Raw genomic sequence first — 18,321 nt, 5'->3', positions numbered from 1 at the left:
CTGCAATCAAGCAAGTTCTATGGCTGGTGTAATTGTAGGTGCCTAAATGTAAAGCATGCCAATTTCAGGATAAGTTAGTATTCTTTAATGGAGGTTGGGGGCCAAGATGTCATTATATAATTGGCTCTCACTGCTCAGCATCAAGGCACCCACTTATAGAACTGCTATCTAATTTTATCTAAGGAGTCATGTTCTCAGTGAGGAGCGTGCAGGGCTGGCCCAAGCATTAGGAAGTTACCTTGCAGGCAGCTTTGGGGGTGGGGGTGGAGTGCACCAAAAGCTACAGTTAAAGCAAAACAATACGTTCTGACTGCCCCATAAACTCAAAAGAATCATCAGCCTGCATTTTTACTTAATAGGCAATTTTCAAATAGCCCATTTATCCTATTGAACATTGTCCCCATTATATATATATATATATATATATATATATATATATATACAGTGGGGGAAATAAGTATTTGATCCCTTGCTGATTTTGTAAGTTTGCCCACTGACAAAGACATGAGCAGCCCATAATTGAAGGGTAGGTTATTGGTAACAGTGAGAGATAGCACATCACAAATTAAATCCGGAAAATCACATTGTGGAAAGTATATGAATTTATTTGCATTCTGCAGAGGGAAATAAGTATTTGATCCCCCACCAACCAGTAAGAGATCTGGCCCCTACAGACCAGGTAGATGCTCCAAATCAACTCGTTACCTGCATGACAGACAGCTGTCGGCAATGGTCACCTGTATGAAAGACACCTGTCCACAGACTCAGTGAATCAGTCAGACTCTAACCTCTACAAAATGGCCAAGAGCAAGGAGCTGTCTAAGGATGTCAGGGACAAGATCATACACCTGCACAAGGCTGGAATGGGCTACAAAACCATCAGTAAGACGCTGGGCGAGAAGGAGACAACTGTTGGTGCCATAGTAAGAAAATGGAAGAAGTACAAATGACTGTCAATCGACAAAGATCTGGGGCTCCACGCAAAATCTCACCTCGTGGGGTATCCTTGATCATGAGGAAGGTTAGAAATCAGCCTACAACTACAAGGGGGGAACTTGTCAATGATCTCAAGGCAGCTGGGACCACTGTCACCACGAAAACCATTGGTAACACATTACGACATAACGGATTGCAATCCTGCAGTGCCCGCAAGGTCCCCTGCTCCGGAAGGCACATGTGACGGCCCGTCTGAAGTTTGCCAGTGAACACCTGGATGATGCCGAGAGTGATTGGGAGAAGGTGCTGTGGTCAGATGAGACAAAAATTGAGCTCTTTGGCATGAACTCAACTCGCCGTGTTTGGAGGAAGAGAAATGCTGCCTATGACCCAAAGAACACCGTCCCCACTGTCAAGCATGGAGGTGGAAATGTTATGTTTTGGGGGTGTTTCTCTGCTAAGGGCACAGGACTACTTCACCGCATCAATGGGAGAATGGATGGGGCCATGTACCGTACAATTCTGAGTGACAACCTCCTTCCCTCCGCCAGGGCCTTAAAATGGGTCGTGGCTGGGTCTTCCAGCACGACAATGACCCAAAACATACAGCCAAGGCAACAAAGGAGTGGCTCAGGAAGAAGCACATTAGGGTCATGGAGTGGCCTAGCCAGTCACCAGACCTTAATCCCATTGAAAACTTATGGAGGGAGCTGAAGCTGCGAGTTGCCAAGCGACAGCCCGAACTCTTAATGATTTAGAGATGATCTGCAAAGAGGAGTGGACCAAAATTCCTCCTGACATGTGTGCAAACCTCATCATCAACTACAGAAGACGTCTGACCGCTGTGCTTGCCAACAAGGGTTTTGCCACCAAGTATTAGGTCTTGTTTGCCAGAGGGATCAAATACTTATTTCCCTCTGCAGAATGCAAATAAATTCATATACTTTCCACAATGTGATTTTCCGGATTTAATTTGTGATGTGCTATCTCTCACTGTTACCAATAACCTACCCTTCAATTATGGGCTGCTCATGTCTTTGTCAGTGGGCAAACTTACAAAATCAGCAAGGGATCAAATACTTATTTCCCCCACTGTATATATATATATATATTTAAGAAACAAAGTTTAACACTTAAAATGTTATGACTAAACTAGTGTGTGACACGGTGACAAAGATTCATCCCCATTTCCTCCCTGCAACCAAAAATTGTCCCATCCCCACAGTCAAGTGCACTTTGTAACCCATCCCCTCAGTCTTAATTTTCTTCCCATCTCTCCGCTCAAAGGAAGATTTTATGCAATTTTCAGCCCCTCCCTGCACCCACACTCCATACACCTTTTCAACCCTCCCACATTTCCATCTTTTTTCCAGTCCCACAATGTTACTGAATTCTATTATTCGGTCTCAGTGGATTTTCAAATGTAAGCCTCATTGAGCCCAAGTTTGCTTAGGATAATGTGGGATATAAATGTTAAATTAAACAAAAAAAATCCTTTATCCTTCACCTTTTAAGGCACTGCCTATCCAAGTTGATGGTGATGGCACAAGGAAAGCAAGTTTGGTCCAGTGAAGACAGACTCAAAATAATCTGTTCTTTAGCTGGGCTCTAATATTACCATATTGAAAATGCGACCATATCATGCCTTTGTGGCTATGTTCTATTAATATTAAATGATTCCACTTGTTTCTGAAATATGCTCAAAACAGAATAAAATGTAAACTTCTACAAAAGAGATTAAGTAAGGAAAAATAATTACCTGATAATTTTCTTTCCTTTAGTCCCAAAGGATCAGTCCAGACAAATGGGTTGTGACCATCTGACAGCAGGTGGAGATAGAGAACACCGAATTGTGCCTTATAAGGTGTTGTGCATAGCAACCATGCCAGTATTCGATAACAAAGCAGTGAAAGAATGACTGACAGATACAAAAAAAATAAAATCTCCAGCCTCTAGATAATTTTGAAATATAGAGTAAAACTTGAGCCTTAGAAACCAGCCTCTAAATAGAAAAAAATAACCATGAAATATAGAGTAAAACTCAAACCTTAGAAATAACAGAACCAAAATACAAACACACAAACACCAAAAAATTGAAACCATCACAGAAGGGCGGGCTCTGGACTGATCTTTTAGGGACTAAAAGGAAGAACATTATCAGGTAATTAACTAAGTTTTCCTTCCATTACGTCCCAAGGATCAATCCAGACAAATGGGATGTACAAGCATCTTAAGAGAGGAGGGACTGCAATATTCCTGCAGCAAGAACCATGGCCCCAGAAAAAGCATACGCTCAAGCAGACACATCCAGATGGTAATGCTTAACAAATGAATGAGAAGACCACGTCGATGACCTACAGATATCCGACAAGGAAATCGCCGTGGACTCAAAAGTCGCAAAAGACCTTGCAGAATGAGACTTAACATGTATGGGAGCTTTACCCATCAGAATATAAGCAGAAGAAACAGCCTCCTTAAGCCATTGGGACACTGTTGCTTGAGGCCAGCAGACCCTTCCAGAGTCTTGCAAAGAGGACAAAAAGATAATCAGAACACCTGATTCAGTGCATAGCCCTGGAGGTAGAAGAGCTAGAAACATCTAAAAAACAGGAGGAATCAATGACCAAAAATGCCATCACAGACGGACAATTGGCCCAAAGAAAGCAAAAGGTAGGGGTGGTTGGAGATTCACTTCTCAGGGGTACTGAAGCGCCCATCTGCCAGCTATATGTTGTCCAGAGAGGTGTGCTGTCTGCCTGGTGCCAAGATTCGCGATATTGTGGAAAGATTGTCTAGACTCATCAAGCCTATGGACCACGCTCCTATGCTACTCATCCATGTTGGCAGAAATGATACAGCTAAGTATCCAACTGAACGTATCATACGAGACTTCGTGGCTTTGGGTCAGAGGGTGAAGCATCTAGGTGCGCAAGCGGTGCTCTCATTGATCCTCCCTGTCCAAGGTAAAGGTCGATTGAGAGAAGCTTGCATCTTGGAGATAAATGCGTGGCTGGTGCCGACGAGAGTGCTTTGGTTTCATAGACCATGGGATGATTTTCCAAGAGGTACTGAGCGGTGATGGTATCCATCTGTCAAGGAAGGGAAGGAGTATCTTCAGCAACAGGCTGACTAAAGTACTAAAGAGGGTTTTAAACTAAAATTGATGGGGATGAGTATAAAAGGTCACGACGCCATAATTAACCCCAAGGAAGGTAGGACATCAAATGCCTCTATAGAAGTGAACAAAAAGAGTAAAATCTGGAGAGCCTTGTATACCAATGCCTGTAGTACGGGAACCAAACTTCTAGATCTTGAGGCTACAAAGATGGAAGCAGACTTAGATTTAGTGGAGGTCACGGAGGCGTGATTCATGGAGAACCATGACTGGAATGTTGCTATACCTGGCTATAATCTATTCAGGAAGAAGAGTAAGAAAAAAGGGTGGCGGTGTGGCATTATATGCTAAGAATGATATCCAAGTGACAGAACTGCAGGCCATGTGGGATATGGAAGAAGCGCAGTGGGTTAAACTGGAAAAAGGGAAAGAAAAATGTATCTATGTTGGAGTGATATACAGACCTCCCTCACAGTCCGAAGAAATGGACATGGACTTAATTAAAGACATCTGCAAGATAGCTAGGAAAGGGGAAGTACTACTGATAGGTGACTTCAATATGCAAGATGTTGATTGGGGTGTCCCGGCTGCGGGGTCTTCTAGAAGCAAAAAGATTTTAGATTCCCTACAGGAAGAATTGTTCCAGCAGTGGGTAACGGAACCAACACGGGAGGGAGTTGTTCTGGACCTGGTACTTCCGAATGGAGAGTACGTTTCTGATGTCAAGGTGGCATCTAGTGATCATCGTATGGTATGGTTCAATATTAAAACAGAAGAGAGGGCTCATTCGAGATTGAAGGTCCTGGACTTCAAAGGAACTAACTTTGCCGAGATGGGGGAATTTCTCAAGGAACAGTTAATGGGATGGGAACAGCTGAAGGATGTAGAACAGCAATGGACAAGACTGAAAAGAGCTATATTAAAAGGCAACTAACCTTTATGTTAGAAAATTACATAAGAGGAAAAGAAGGCCTCTCTGGTACTCGAATGAAGTAGCTGAAAAGATATGGGTAAGGAGGCTAGCCTTTGCAAGTTATAAGACGACTCAGAAAGATGAAGACAGGAGAGAATACCTAAATAAGCAAAGTTTTGCAAGTTCAGGGAACCCGTAATGTGGGATGCTGAAATTAATCGGAATGTTCAATTCCGCCCACTGAAAAAGAAGAGCCTCCTGGGCTAGGGACAAACTCTTTGTTCCTTCCTGTCTGTCGATGTAAGACACAGCTGTCACATCGTCCGAGAGCACTTGCACTGGCCTCCTGTGAAGAAGAGACGCAAAAGGCGAGAAGAGCTTTCTGGACAGCTTGAAGTTCCAATCTGTTGATGGACCAGGAAGCCTCCACTCTCGATCAGTGGTCCTGCACAGAGTGAAGATAATGGGCTCCCCATCGAAAGAAGCTGGCATCAGAGGCGAGAACACAATAACTGGGATCTGTAAGGGGAACCCCACCTGGCTTGAAGCGTCCATGACACCAACTGGTCATAATCCTCCAACACCGGAGACCACTGGCTCAACAGGGAAGACTGTAGGGGCCGCATATGGAATTTCACCCAAAGCAGAACATCCAAAGTTGCCGCCATAGAACCATGAACCTGAGCATAATCCAACACCCACAGGAAGGGAAGAGAGATAAGCCTTAGAATTTGCTGTATGAGTTTGAGCTGACGATGCTGGGGGGAGAAAAACCTTCCCCACCGCGGTATCTAAGCATACTTCCAGAAATTCCAGGGTCCGAGTGGGGGTGAGATGATTCTTGCTGTAATTCACCATCCAACCCAGAGCAGAAAGAAGAGATAGTACTCTGTGTACTCTGAAGACTCTCGTGATAAGGCGCCCGAATCAGCCAAAGATGAACCTGGATCCCTTGTTTGCAAAGGAAAGTTGATACCACCACCATAACTTTGGAAAAAGTGCAAGGTGCAGTGGCAAGGCCAAAACGCATGGCCGTGAATTGATAAGGAGCTCCCAGGATCGTAATCCGGAAAAAACTCCTGTGAGGCAGCCAAATTAGGATATGAAAATAAGCCTCCATGAGGTTCAATGAGGTGAGAAACTCGCTTGGCTTGATCGAGGCTATCACAGATCGAACAGTCTCCATGCGGAAATTTAGCATCCAGAGAGACTTGTTTACCCTTTTGAGATCCAGAACTGGGCAAAAAAGGTCTTCTTTGGGATGAAAAAAAAAATTGAATATCAACCTGTGCCTGCCTCTGCCAGAGGAAAGGGCTGAATGGCCCCCAGGCATTTTAAAGATGCCTAGGTAGTTAGCACTACCCGACTCCTAGCAGAGCTGCCACAAGGGGACAGCAAGAAAATATCTACAAGTGGCTTGGAAAATTCTAGCTTGTAGCCATGCAGAATTGTATCTAGCACCCATTGGTCTGTAGTGATGGTGGTCCACTCCTTGTAAAAGCGGGAAAGACGCCCACCTATGCCTATGTACAAAGAGTGAACCTCGACTCAGTCACTGCAAGAGGGAGAGGTTCTAGAGATAGCGGAGAAGGACATTTTGCCTCATTAAAAGGAAGACTGAGTGAGGAAAGGAAAGCAAAGTTTTTGAGAGGAAGCATTAGCCTTTCCTGGTCTATACCGCCATGCTTCTCAAAAGTGAGACCCAGACACCTGGAGATGAGGCTTACGCTTGTCCTCAGGTAGCTGCTGGACATTGGAGTCTCCCAGGACTTTAACAATCTTCTCCAAATCCGCACCAAAGAGAAGTTGCTCCCAACTTTAATAAATATGCCTAATGTAACAAAAGAACAAATTCAGGGGAAAAAAGCAGGGTAGAGACTTTTACCCCCAAACCACCAACATCCCGGGACACAGTAGTGGGAAAGGAACCCACTGACAAAATGGCTGCTGAAACATCACAAAGCCCGTCAAAACCACCAAAGTGGAGCCCACTTGAACTCCCAAAGACAGAGTACAGACAACCAAATGAGAACAGCAGCATGTGTGCAGATGTAAAGCATAGCGTGCAGGAAATGGTAGCTGAGAGCTTACCCACGCATCATGAGACATAACGGGCTCATAGTGAATAAAAAATATACTCACAGAAACAGCCAGTCTCGTGATCTCCAAGGCACTGAAGCCCCACAATCTTCCCACAGCATAAACGATTTCCAAAGAGAATTGCAGTGGCTTTTTTTTTTTTTTTTTTTTTTTTTTTTTTTTTAAGAGGCAGGAGAAAAAGAGTAGGGAAGACAGAGAGAGGTAAAAAGTAGCAGAAGAGGAGCAGGAAGGAATCTAGACCACTAGGTTTACACTCGAGGCAAATGATATTCTCAATCCTAAACTCTACTGAACGTGCAAGCAGGACAGGAGGCCACACAAGTCACCACACTGTAAAGGAGCTGCTATCCTGCCTGCTGGAGATAGAGAACACTGTTTTGGTTGCTATGCACAGGACCTTATAAGGTACAACTCATTAGTGTTCTCTATCTCCACCTGTTGAGGAATGGTCACAAACCATTTGTCTGGACTAATCCTCAGGACATATTGGAAAGATGCAATTCTATATGCCCCAGTGAAAGGGGGAACTTAATCTTACTTATATTTAGTTTCAATAGGTGGGAAAATGTGGGGTACAAATGTAACAAATAAATATATTCCATCTTTATAACACCAGGCTTGCCAAGGCAGATTACAACAACAGTTAAGATAAACCCATCAACAGGATTATCCTCACTGAAATTTGGCAATGTGCTAATGCATTCTATAGAACAGGATAGAAAAATTAGCACAAAATACAGAATTTATTACTGCTGTTTCTACCAGCTACAAGGTAAAATTATGTATCATACCTGTTAATTTTCTTTCCATTAATCATAGCCGATCAATCCATAGACTGGTGGGTTGTGTCCATCTATCAGCAGGTGGAGATAGAGAGCAATCCTTTTGCCTCCCTATATGTGGTCATGTGCTGCCAGAAACTCCTCAGTATGTCTATATCAAAGCTCCATCCGCAGGACTCAGCACTTAGAGAATTACACCCACAAAGGGACACTCTGCCCAGCTCACCACCGCCGAAACGGGGGAGGGGAATCAACCCAGCTCATCCCCACACAAGTGGGGGAGGGGAATCCGTCCAGCTCATCCCCGCAGAGCGGGGGAGGGACACCACACCCGCCGATGCGGGGGGATCTGGCTTATCCTGCAACCGCAACCGCGGGAGGAGCTGACTGACCCTAACACCGCAGAAGCGGGAGGGGCATAAAGCTGCCCTACAGCCGCACGAAGCAGGAGGGAGCGCCGGCAGAATTTAGGTCTCAATCCAGCCCCATAAAACGGAGGGGAGAGGAATGCAGCAGCTCACTGTAACACAAAATCGTCTCAACTCCTGAAGAATCCAATTGAAAAAACTTGAACACGAAGTCCTCCTGAACAGGAACTGAAGACTAAACTTGAACTTGAAAGGCAACCAGAATATAAACAGTACAGATATCTGGGAGGGGCTATGGATTGATAGGCTATGATTAATGGAAAAAAAATTATCAGGTATGATACATAATTTTACCTTCCATATCATCATGCCGATCAATCCATAGACTGGTGGGATGTACCGAAGCAGTACTCACCCAGGGCGGGACATAGAAATCCCTGACCGCAACACTGAAGCTCCAAACCGGGCCTCTGCCCAAGCAGCCACAGTCAAGCGGTAATGTCTGGAGAAGGTATGAGCCGATGCCCAAGTTGCCGCCTTACAAATCTCTTCCAAGGAGACGGACCCGGCCTCTGCCATCGAGGCCGCCTGTGCTCTAGTGGAGTGAGCCTTCAGCTGGATAGGCGGCACCTTCCCCGCGGCCACATAAGCCGCTGCAATGGTTTCCTTGACCCATCGTGCCACTGTAGGCTTGGCAGCCTGCAGACCCTTACGAGGACCTGCGAACAGCACAAACAGATGATTCGACTTCCGGAAATCATTGGTCACTTCCAAGTATCTGATGATGACTCGTCTCATATCTAGATATTTGAGAGCAGAGTACTCCTCTGGGTAGTCCTCCCTACGAAAGGACGGTAGACAGAGCTGCTGATTCACATGGAAGCGAGAAACAATCTTGGGCAGGAAGGAAGGCACTGTGCGAATAGCCACTCCTGCCTCAGTGAACTGCAGAAAGGGCTCTCGACATGATAGCGCCTGGCGCTCGGAAACTCTTCTGGCTGAAGTGATAGCCACCAAAAAGACTGCTTTCAACGTCAGGTCTTTCAGAGATGCCCTCGACAAGGGTTCAAAAGGCGGCTTCTGCAAGGCTCTTAGCACCAGATTGAGATTCCACGCAGGTACCACTGAGTGCAGAGGAGGGCGCAGGTGATTAACTCCCTTGAGAAAACGTACCACATCTGGCTGCGAGGCCAGGGAAGCACCCTTCAGGCGACCCCTGAAGCAAGCCAGAGCCACTACCTGGACTTTAAGGGAACTGAGCGACAGGCCTTTCTCCAGACCTTCTTGCAGGAACGCCAACATTGAAGAAATTGGAGCAGTGAAGGGAGAAAGTGAGCCTGCCTCACACCACGATGCAAAGGTACGCCAAACCCTGGCGTAAGCAGTAGAAGTAGAGCGCTTTCCTCGCTCTCAGCATAGTGGCGATGACCTTGTCTGAGAAGCCCTTCTTCCTCAGACGCTGCTGCTCAATAGCCAGGCCGTAAGACCAAAGGGGGAGGGATCCTCCATCACCACGGGACCCTGATGCAACAGGCCCTGCTCCACTGGCAGCCACAGAGGGCCGTCCACTGAGAGCCTGATCAAGTCCGCATACCAGGGACGTCTGGGCCAGTCTGGACCCACCAGGATTATCCGGCCCGGATGCTTTGCCACCCGGTCTAGCACCCTGCCCAACATGGGCCAGGGCAGGAACACATAGAGAAGCTCCTGTGTCGGCCACTGTTGGAGAAGAGCATCTACTCCCAGAGATCGAGGGTCCTGTCCTCTGCTGAAAAAGCGCGGCACTTGGCAATTGGCCGATGACGCCATCAGACCTAGGCTCGGCTGGCCGCAGCGCTTCATGATGTCCAAAAACGCCCGAGCAGATAGCTGCCACTCTCCGGGATCCAAGGTATGGCGACTGAGAAAGTCCTCCTTGACATTCATGACTCCCGCAATGTGGGCAGCCGACAGCTGTTCCAGGTTCGCTTCCGCCCACTGGCATAGATTCATGGCCTCCTTGGCTAGAGGGGCGCTCTTGGTACCTCCCTGGTGATTGACATAGGCCACAGCCGTGGCATTGTCCGACAGGACCTGTACTGGCTTCAACGCCAGTACCGGGAGAAACTCCAAAAGCGCCAACCGAATGGCTCTGAGTTCCAGGAGGTTGATAGACCACTTTGCCTCTGCAGGAGATCAGAGCCCCTGCACTGTCCTTCCCAAGCAGTGGGCTCCCCAGCCCGTCAAAGAGGCGTCCGTCGTGACAACAACCCACTCCGGGGTCAAAAGAGGCATTCCTGCGGACAGCTTGTCCGGCCTCAGCCACCAGCTCAGCGCCTTGTGCACCGCTGGATCCAAGGGAAGGGGCACAGCGTAATCCTCCGACACTGGAGTCCATCGCTGCAGCAGAGAGTGCTGTAGAGGTCTCATATGGGCCCTGGCCCAGGGCACTACTTCCATCGTGGCCGTCATAGAGCCCAACAGCTGCACATAGTCCCAAGCCCGAAGAGGAGAGGCTACTAGGAACTGGTCCACCTGAGCCTGAAGCTTGACAATCCGATTGTCTGGCAGGAACACTTTGCCCGCTTGGGTGTCGAAATGAACTCCCAGATACTCCAGGGACTGAGTCGGGCGCAGCTGGCTTTTCTCCCAGTTGATGATCCACCCCAGGGAGCTCAAAAGAGCAATCACCCGGTCTGAAGCTCTGCCGCACTCTGGATGAGGATGGAGTAGTGGCCTCTGGATTTGGCCAGGAACAGGTCATTACAGACTTTAGAGAGTGCAGTTTCTGTCGAGTGTAGAGGGCGAAAACCAGATTGAAGCGGATCGAGGATGGCATGAGAGGAGAGAAAATCAAGGCAGCGGCTGTGAACAGCACGCTCAAGTATTTTGGTGAGGAAGGGTAGGAGGGAGATGGGGCGGTAATTGGAGGGACTGATAGGGTCCAGTGATGTTTTTTGAGGAGAGGTGTGACTACGGCGTGCTTGAAGGTGTCAGGGACAGTTGCAGTGGAGAGAGAGAGGTTGAGGATATGACAGATGGAGGGGGTGACAGTATGAGAGATGGTGTTAAGTAAGTCGGTGGGGATAGGATCAGAGGAACAAGTGGTGCATTTCGAGGAGGAAAGAAGGCGGGCGGTTTCCTCCTCGGTGATATCAAGAAAGGAGGAGAAAGAGGCCTGGGTTGGTTGGTTGAGGGAGAGGGTTGAAGGGTGAAGAGGAAGAGGAGCCTTGGTAGTGAACTCAAGGTTGATCTTTTGTACCTTGTCGCGGAAGTAGTCAGCCAGTGATTGAGGTGAGAGTGAGGGGGGGTGGGAGCGGAGGGCACTTTGAGGAGGGAGTTAAGGGTGGCGAAGAGACGACGAGGGTTGGTGCTGAGAGAATTGGTCAATTGGGTGTAATAGTCCTGTTTGGCAAGGAATAGGGAGGACTGGAAGGAGGAAATCCACCCGAGGGGCAGGGGCAGTGTTTTGCATAAGAAAAGCCTGATGCAGCAGCAAAATGAACTCAGGGGAGAAACCCCCCAAACTGTGCACTTCTGCAGCCTGGGCCACGGCCCTAGACGCACCCTCAACCGGCGCTCGCAAGAGCGGGGGAGAAACATGCTGCGCATCCAAAATGGCGTCTGGCGCGAAACTCCAAGAAGGAGCTGCACGGGAAGAACGGCGCTTAACTTTGGCCGCTTTCTTGCCGTCACCCGAATCAAGGGCGACCCTAGCATTAACGTCTCCCAGCTCGAGGGCGGCCCAAGAAGAAGCCGTCCGAGCAGAGTGGCCGGCCAACATGGAGTGGGCAAGCAGCGGGGGATGGGCGTTTATGGCGGGAAAAACCGCCGCACCGGAGGAAGAACCGGGACACTGACCGGACTCCAAACTGATGCCCAACAAAGGCGATTCAGGCTTTGAGACCCCCGCATCCCCGCTAGACGCACACACGCGATCGAGGGAGCGAATCTTCGCGCCCTCACCCTCCGATGCCATAAGCCACGTGGAGACCGAACGGGGAACCCCCCTGCCCACTATAAAAAGGTAAAATTACCTGCTTCTGGCTCTGAGCTGTAACGAACTGGTGCCCCAGTGAGCAGCTGCAATAAACGCTGATATAAGCGTTGAAATAAACGCCCTTAAAGGACGTCAAAAAAAAAAAATTTTTTTAACGGCGCCAGCGGGAGGGGGGAGAAAAGGAGGGACCTGGCACCACCAGGTTTGCACTTGCTCAAGAAGAGCCCTCAACCCCAGGTACTCAACAAAACCTAAGAATTAGGCTTGGAGACCTAGCCAGAGCTGCTGCTGTGTGTGACCACCACCTGCTGAGATAGAGAACATACTGAGGAGTTTCGGCAGCACATTACCACATATAGGGAGGCAAAAGGATTGCTCTCTATCTCCACCTGCTGGTAGATGGACACAACCCACCAGTCTATGGATTGATCGGCATGATGATATGGAATGATCTTTACTGCTGTTTTAGTTATTTTCAATTTTATATCTATCTACAAATGGGAAGCTCCTCCTCCTCCTTTCTGCACCAGGGCTGGTGTTAGACATTCAGGGGCCCGGGGCAGAAACCAGAGAGGGGGCACAAAAACTGGCCTTCAGCCTATGCCTCCTTTAGGTTGAGGCAGGTTTAGGGCCCCTTACCGTTTCAGCCTTTGAAGAACTCTACTGTTTTCTGCTCACTGCCGCCACTTCTTATAAATGGCTGCTGAGACTTCTGTTTGAAGAGGCCGCTAGACCACCAGGGTGCAATAGGGTAGGCCCAGGGAGGGTCCACTGAAGATTCTGAGCAGGGCAGCTAAACTTTTATCTCCATTACCACAGAATAAAACTAGTTGCGGTCCCCGCTCCTACAGAACTACACAAGGTTTTTTTTAAACATGTCCTCACTACTGAATCACTCTAGTCCAAATAATGTTTTATGTGATTGTTCTAGAAGGAATAATATTGAGATAACCATGACTGTTTCTTTAATTATCCAGATGTTGGTGGGGAGATTGGTAGAGGTCTAAAGTTAATTAAGAGTGGGTGCAAGGCTGAAGCTTTGCCTGTCAGAGGTGAGAAACCTACAGCCCACTATGCATTTTATGTAGCCCGCAATACCATGGGAAGTATACACAAAGACAGCTCACAGTACGCACAAATCTTATTAACCAGTTCTGTTGTCGGTAGAACCGCTGAAAAATAACAGAAGACTTGTTTGACTTGGAAAGATAAACCATTCTGATAATTTATGCTCAGTCATCACACTGAATTTTTTTTTTTTTTTTTACAGTGAATTATATGGCGTATATGTTACTTCTCCGTATGCTGCTCACAAGGAATAGTACTGCTCATGTGGCCCTCTGTGGATAAAGGTTGACCACTCCTGGCTTAGAGTGTTTAACATAGGATCCAGCTCTGCGGGTGCAGTGGGTGTTCGGCACCCTAATATTGAACAAGCGCCTTCATCTCTGTCAAAGGAATATTAATTTATTTTGTACTTGACACCTTTCACCACCCTAGCAAAGTATGCGTGTGTATAATACCATGAGTACTTTGACTACTAAACCCTGTTATAGACGATGCTTCAATTTCAAGTCGGCTGTAGTGTGGAACAGGCTATTCGTGTTGCGCCTAAATTATTGGCACTCACCTTGACAGCATACAACTTGCTATCCTGCACCTTCTTCCTAGCCAGGTAAACCTTCCCGAAAGAGCCGCGACTGATAGGCTTCACTATGGCAAAATCTTCGATAGAAGGAGGTGAGGGCACCACGATTCTTCTCTCACCGACCACCTCGGCCGCTTCCACAGTCCCCATGGCAACAATTGGAAACCCCAACCTTTAATTCTACACCCCAGCACCGCTCCTTTCTTCCGCGCGCGCCCAACACGTTTAAAGTTAGACCACGCCTCCCAGCCCTGTGACACGACGAAAGCACCGTGTCTCGCGAACTTTGCTCCATTTCCTCCGCCTCCTGTACACGTGACAATCTACGGAAGCGGTGTGGTATTGGGGAGTGGCCGGGGAGTGGGGGAGGGAGTTGAGCGTACTGTCATCATGTTATGGCACGGTAGGGTGATGAGGTTTGGTAGGCGTTCCATTGGAGAACTGTTTTCAAATCGTCGTCGTTTAACAGCGATCTGTGTTTAAAATGTGTCACCATTTGCTTCTGCAAGTGAACAGCTTAAAGGTAGAATGTAAAGAATTACCCACAGTACTAACTCATGGGTGGTGAAGATAGCCCAAGGAGGTTTAATAGACAGGAGCGCTATGGAAGTGATAAGTAGTAGTAGATGAAGTGACGTCAAAACGCTGAAACAAATTATGTTAGTCTGAGTTTTCCGTTACCCGCGGTGCTGTCATCCCCGTATACCCAAAATAAAGCAAGCAAACCTATGAGCTGCTGCATCTACGTTGTCGCTCTTTATTGTTGGCAGCATTTTTTATTTAATCTCACTTATATTTTCAAACATGCCAGCTTGTGCAGCGTACGGATGTACACAGAGGATGCATAAAAACGGGATAAGTTTTCATAGGTAGTAGAGTAGTAATTACGACATACTGTAAGCCACATTGAGCCTGCAAACAGGTGGGAAAATGTGGGATACAAATGCAACAAATAAATAAATTTGTTATAAAACTTAATCAGTGGCCAGTTGGAGGGGCTGGTTACAGGGACACCCTAGCAGTGTTATATTCAGAGTTTCTATTTATTTATTTTTTTCTGACAGTCGTATCCCACATTTAACATGTATTAGGTTGAAACATGGGAGCATTTGAAAGCTTTTTTTTTTACCTGTCCCTAGATGGTTTGTGGCAACTTGCGCCTTGTATCTTGAAGAATGCAGTAGTATATTATAAAAATTAACTTGATTTGCTACTGGTTGATATACAGCAGAAGTTAACCAAGTTAACTTCATGCTTTGTAATATAATTTTAATAGCATTTTTCTCAGTCATTACCCAAATACAAATATCATGTTAATTATACGGCCATGTCTGCCTCTTATGATAGCTTTTGTTAATTAAAGCCATGTCAGAAAATTATTTGCAAGTGCAATTTTATTATGCAGTCAAACAATACACTGCCAAAATACAAAATAGCAAGCAGCACAGTATTATTCGCCAAGTTTATATAAAGTTGATTATTTTCAGTGGAAAATAAATCTGTTGGCTGCCTGCTATGTTCATATTTCATCACTGTTTAATTATTGCTACCAAGTATTACATATTTAGGGCATATGCCTTAAACATATATTGTTTACATTTGTTTATATACACCTTACATGCACATGGTATTGCTTATTAAACTCAAAGGCAAAACCAAAGTGTGGTTAAACAATTTGGTGTAAACTGTGTTGTTTATCACTTTACTTGTTATGAAATGCTTTGAGTCCTACTGATCTGTACAACTGTTGTTTTATTTTGGCGTGTGGAAATAGTCAGATGGGCTTATAGGGCTGGAGGGGAAGGGTTCTTGGGGTAAAAGTAAAAGATTTTATTGTGCCATGTTGGATGGTTTACTATTCTTTCTTGATCTGTATGAAGCTTATCAAGCAACATGTTGTGCTTTTAATAAAGATGATTAAAACATTAAAAAAAAAAACATTTTGGATGTTACAGACTTCTATTATTCTGTCTCACTGTATTTCCAGTTTTGGTACAGTATGAGCCATCACAAGAACAAAATATAAGAAAACCAATGGGGTGCATTAGGGGCTTATAGCCCATTTAGTTATGTTTCCACAAATGAGAGATCTGTTTGACAGAACATATTTTTATTATTTTTACTTATAAACCACTTGTCCCAGAAACATGCTCAAACAACAGAACAATCCATTTGTGTATCTAAAAGGTAAAGTTCTACAAAACAGATGAAGATGTGATTTTATGTGCCCCAATAAAAGGAGAGTTTAATTCAACTTCCATTTCATTATATTCTATCATCTTTATAACACCAGGCTTCCCAAGGCAGATTACAACAACATTTAAGATGAACCCATCAGGAAACAGGATATCCTCACTGAAATGTGGTCATCTGTATTGTATACAATATATTTATGTAGTTTTTAGTGTAGACAAATTAGCACAAAATACAGAGTTTAAATTTGCTGTTTCTAGCAGCTATAATAATTTTAAGCTGTTTTAGTGATATTCAATTATTTCATGATATTTATGTCTACATACAGGAAGCTTTCAAATAAATTCAAAAGCTGTCTAATAAGTAACAAAATAAAAAAAAAACTTTTGTCCTCCTCTTTTTAAGGCGCTGCCTATCCAATTGAAACAGCTTAAGACTTGTTACAGATGGACCAACAATTACAAAACGACAATGTGGATGTAGCAGCTCATAGGTTTGCTTACTTTGTTTTGAGTAAACAGGGATGACGGCTGCGCTGGGAAGGAGAAACTCAAACTGTCCTAATTGGCTTCCTTGCTTACAATGGGCTAGATAGGCTCACTTCCACTCCTGTTTATTAAACCTTCTTGAGATATCCCCACAGAATCTCGCAGACCTTGTCTGGATACATCAGGTCACAAATAGAAGAGGTTTTGGTGCAATCTGGATCATTAGTTAACTAAGGAAAAGACTGTCATCTACATTTTACAAAAGGTGATGTCGAACTTCGCCCACTACGATCCTTCATTGGATTGCGCAAGAAACTGCATAAATGTGGATTTTGTTGTTAATGTAGTATCTTTCATACATTTAAACACTTTAGAATCGTTATGGGAGTTATTAAAATGTAACAACATTCAGAGTAGTGGGGAGAAAATGTTAACCAGACTTTATTACTACACTGAAAATTTTAGTTAGGATTTTTGGAGCAGAATAAGAAGAAACAAATATATATTAATTCATTTTCATTTTATTTAAGATAGTTCTATATCACATTATCAGTATATTAAATACATCAGCTTGGGACCGAGTAAAGTCAGTGAATTTTACCTGGTCTAGATTGGAGCATCAGCCTGATAACTAGGGTCCCTGTTTACTAACTACTACTACTACTATTTAACATGTATTCCTATGGATGTCTCAGGCGTAAGTGAGCATTAAAAACACTAGCGCACCTTAGTAAACCGGGCTCTAGGGAAACACTGTTCAAACCCTCCATTGCCTCAGGTACCAAAATTAGATTCAGAGAGAGGGAAATATTTATTATACCTGAATGTAACTCACCTTGAGCTACTACTGAAAAAAAAGATATGAGAAAAAAATAATAAAAGCAAAAAATGATATTCCAAATAAACCAATTTAAAATGTTTAGAGCAAACAACAAAAAGCCAACTAAACCCACAGCAGCAAATATTTTATATCAAGAAGTTGGTCTATGGAGGATTTGAAGATCAGTAAGGCATAATGTTTACACAGTATTTTGGCAGTCAGGGAGCAGTAAGCCAGCCTGGTGGCTCTGTGGTTGTGCTATGTACTGCCATCCATTTTGCTGGGTGATTATAGAACTACAATAACATGTTCATACTGTACTGCTTGGGCTGTTTGTGTATGCCCAACTTCTTAGTGGCTGCCATCCACTGGGCCTGCATTGCATTTCTAAACCAGGATTTTGCTCCCTGGGGCAGTGGGAGGTCAGAAATGCCACAGACTCAAATGTTACAGCTCTCTGCCTCCAGTGGCTGGGATAAGTAAGATCAGAGGGGATACGTGGGAGGAAAACCCAAGTAGTTGCAAATTAAGATCACAGCATTGCAGAACAAGGCCAGCTTGTATCAGGATGGAAGCCCGAGAAGGAAGAGAAATGTGTTGTGCCAAAAAAAAGAATTGGTGAGCCAGTGAAGTTATCCAAACAAAAAAAGCAAAAGAGGAACAAACCTTTGTGTAAACACAACAAAATAACAAACAGCAAAGGTAACAAATCCGAAATCAAAAGGTGTGGCCTGCTTCAGTAGTCTACAATTAAAAGACACATATAATATAACAAACAATTAAAACACAATATGCATAAACATAAATACCTATACATCTGTCAAAGGATACTGGAATGTCCAAAGGACAAAAATGGATCTAAAGTCTCCTAAAACATTAAAATATAATGATAACAATCATAAACATTTAATAGCATTATAACAATGTCAATAAAATGTAAACGAAGTCAATACAGACAAAAAAACTGGCTAATGAACAT

At 45.0% G+C, this 18,321-nt stretch overlaps 1 protein-coding gene across 1 annotated transcript in view; it reads right to left on the bottom strand.

Annotated features, from left to right (window-relative positions):
• MASTL (microtubule associated serine/threonine kinase like) overlaps positions 1 to 14,064 on the bottom strand; it is a 247,832-nt gene extending 233,768 nt beyond the window's left edge. The window contains 1 exon segment of the mRNA XM_030200885.1: positions 13,824 to 14,064. Within this exon segment, the coding sequence (XP_030056745.1) occupies positions 13,824 to 13,991 (168 nt within the window). The 5' untranslated portion in view covers positions 13,992 to 14,064.
• Positions 14,065 to 18,321: the final 4,257 nt, after the last annotated feature.

The sequence above is a fragment of the Microcaecilia unicolor genome, chromosome 1, assembly GCF_901765095.1.
Source record: "Microcaecilia unicolor chromosome 1, aMicUni1.1, whole genome shotgun sequence".
NCBI classification, from domain to species: Eukaryota; Metazoa; Chordata; class Amphibia; order Gymnophiona; family Siphonopidae; genus Microcaecilia; species Microcaecilia unicolor.
Note: the sequence above shows the minus strand (reverse complement) of the source record. Positions and strands in the feature narration are given on the sequence as shown.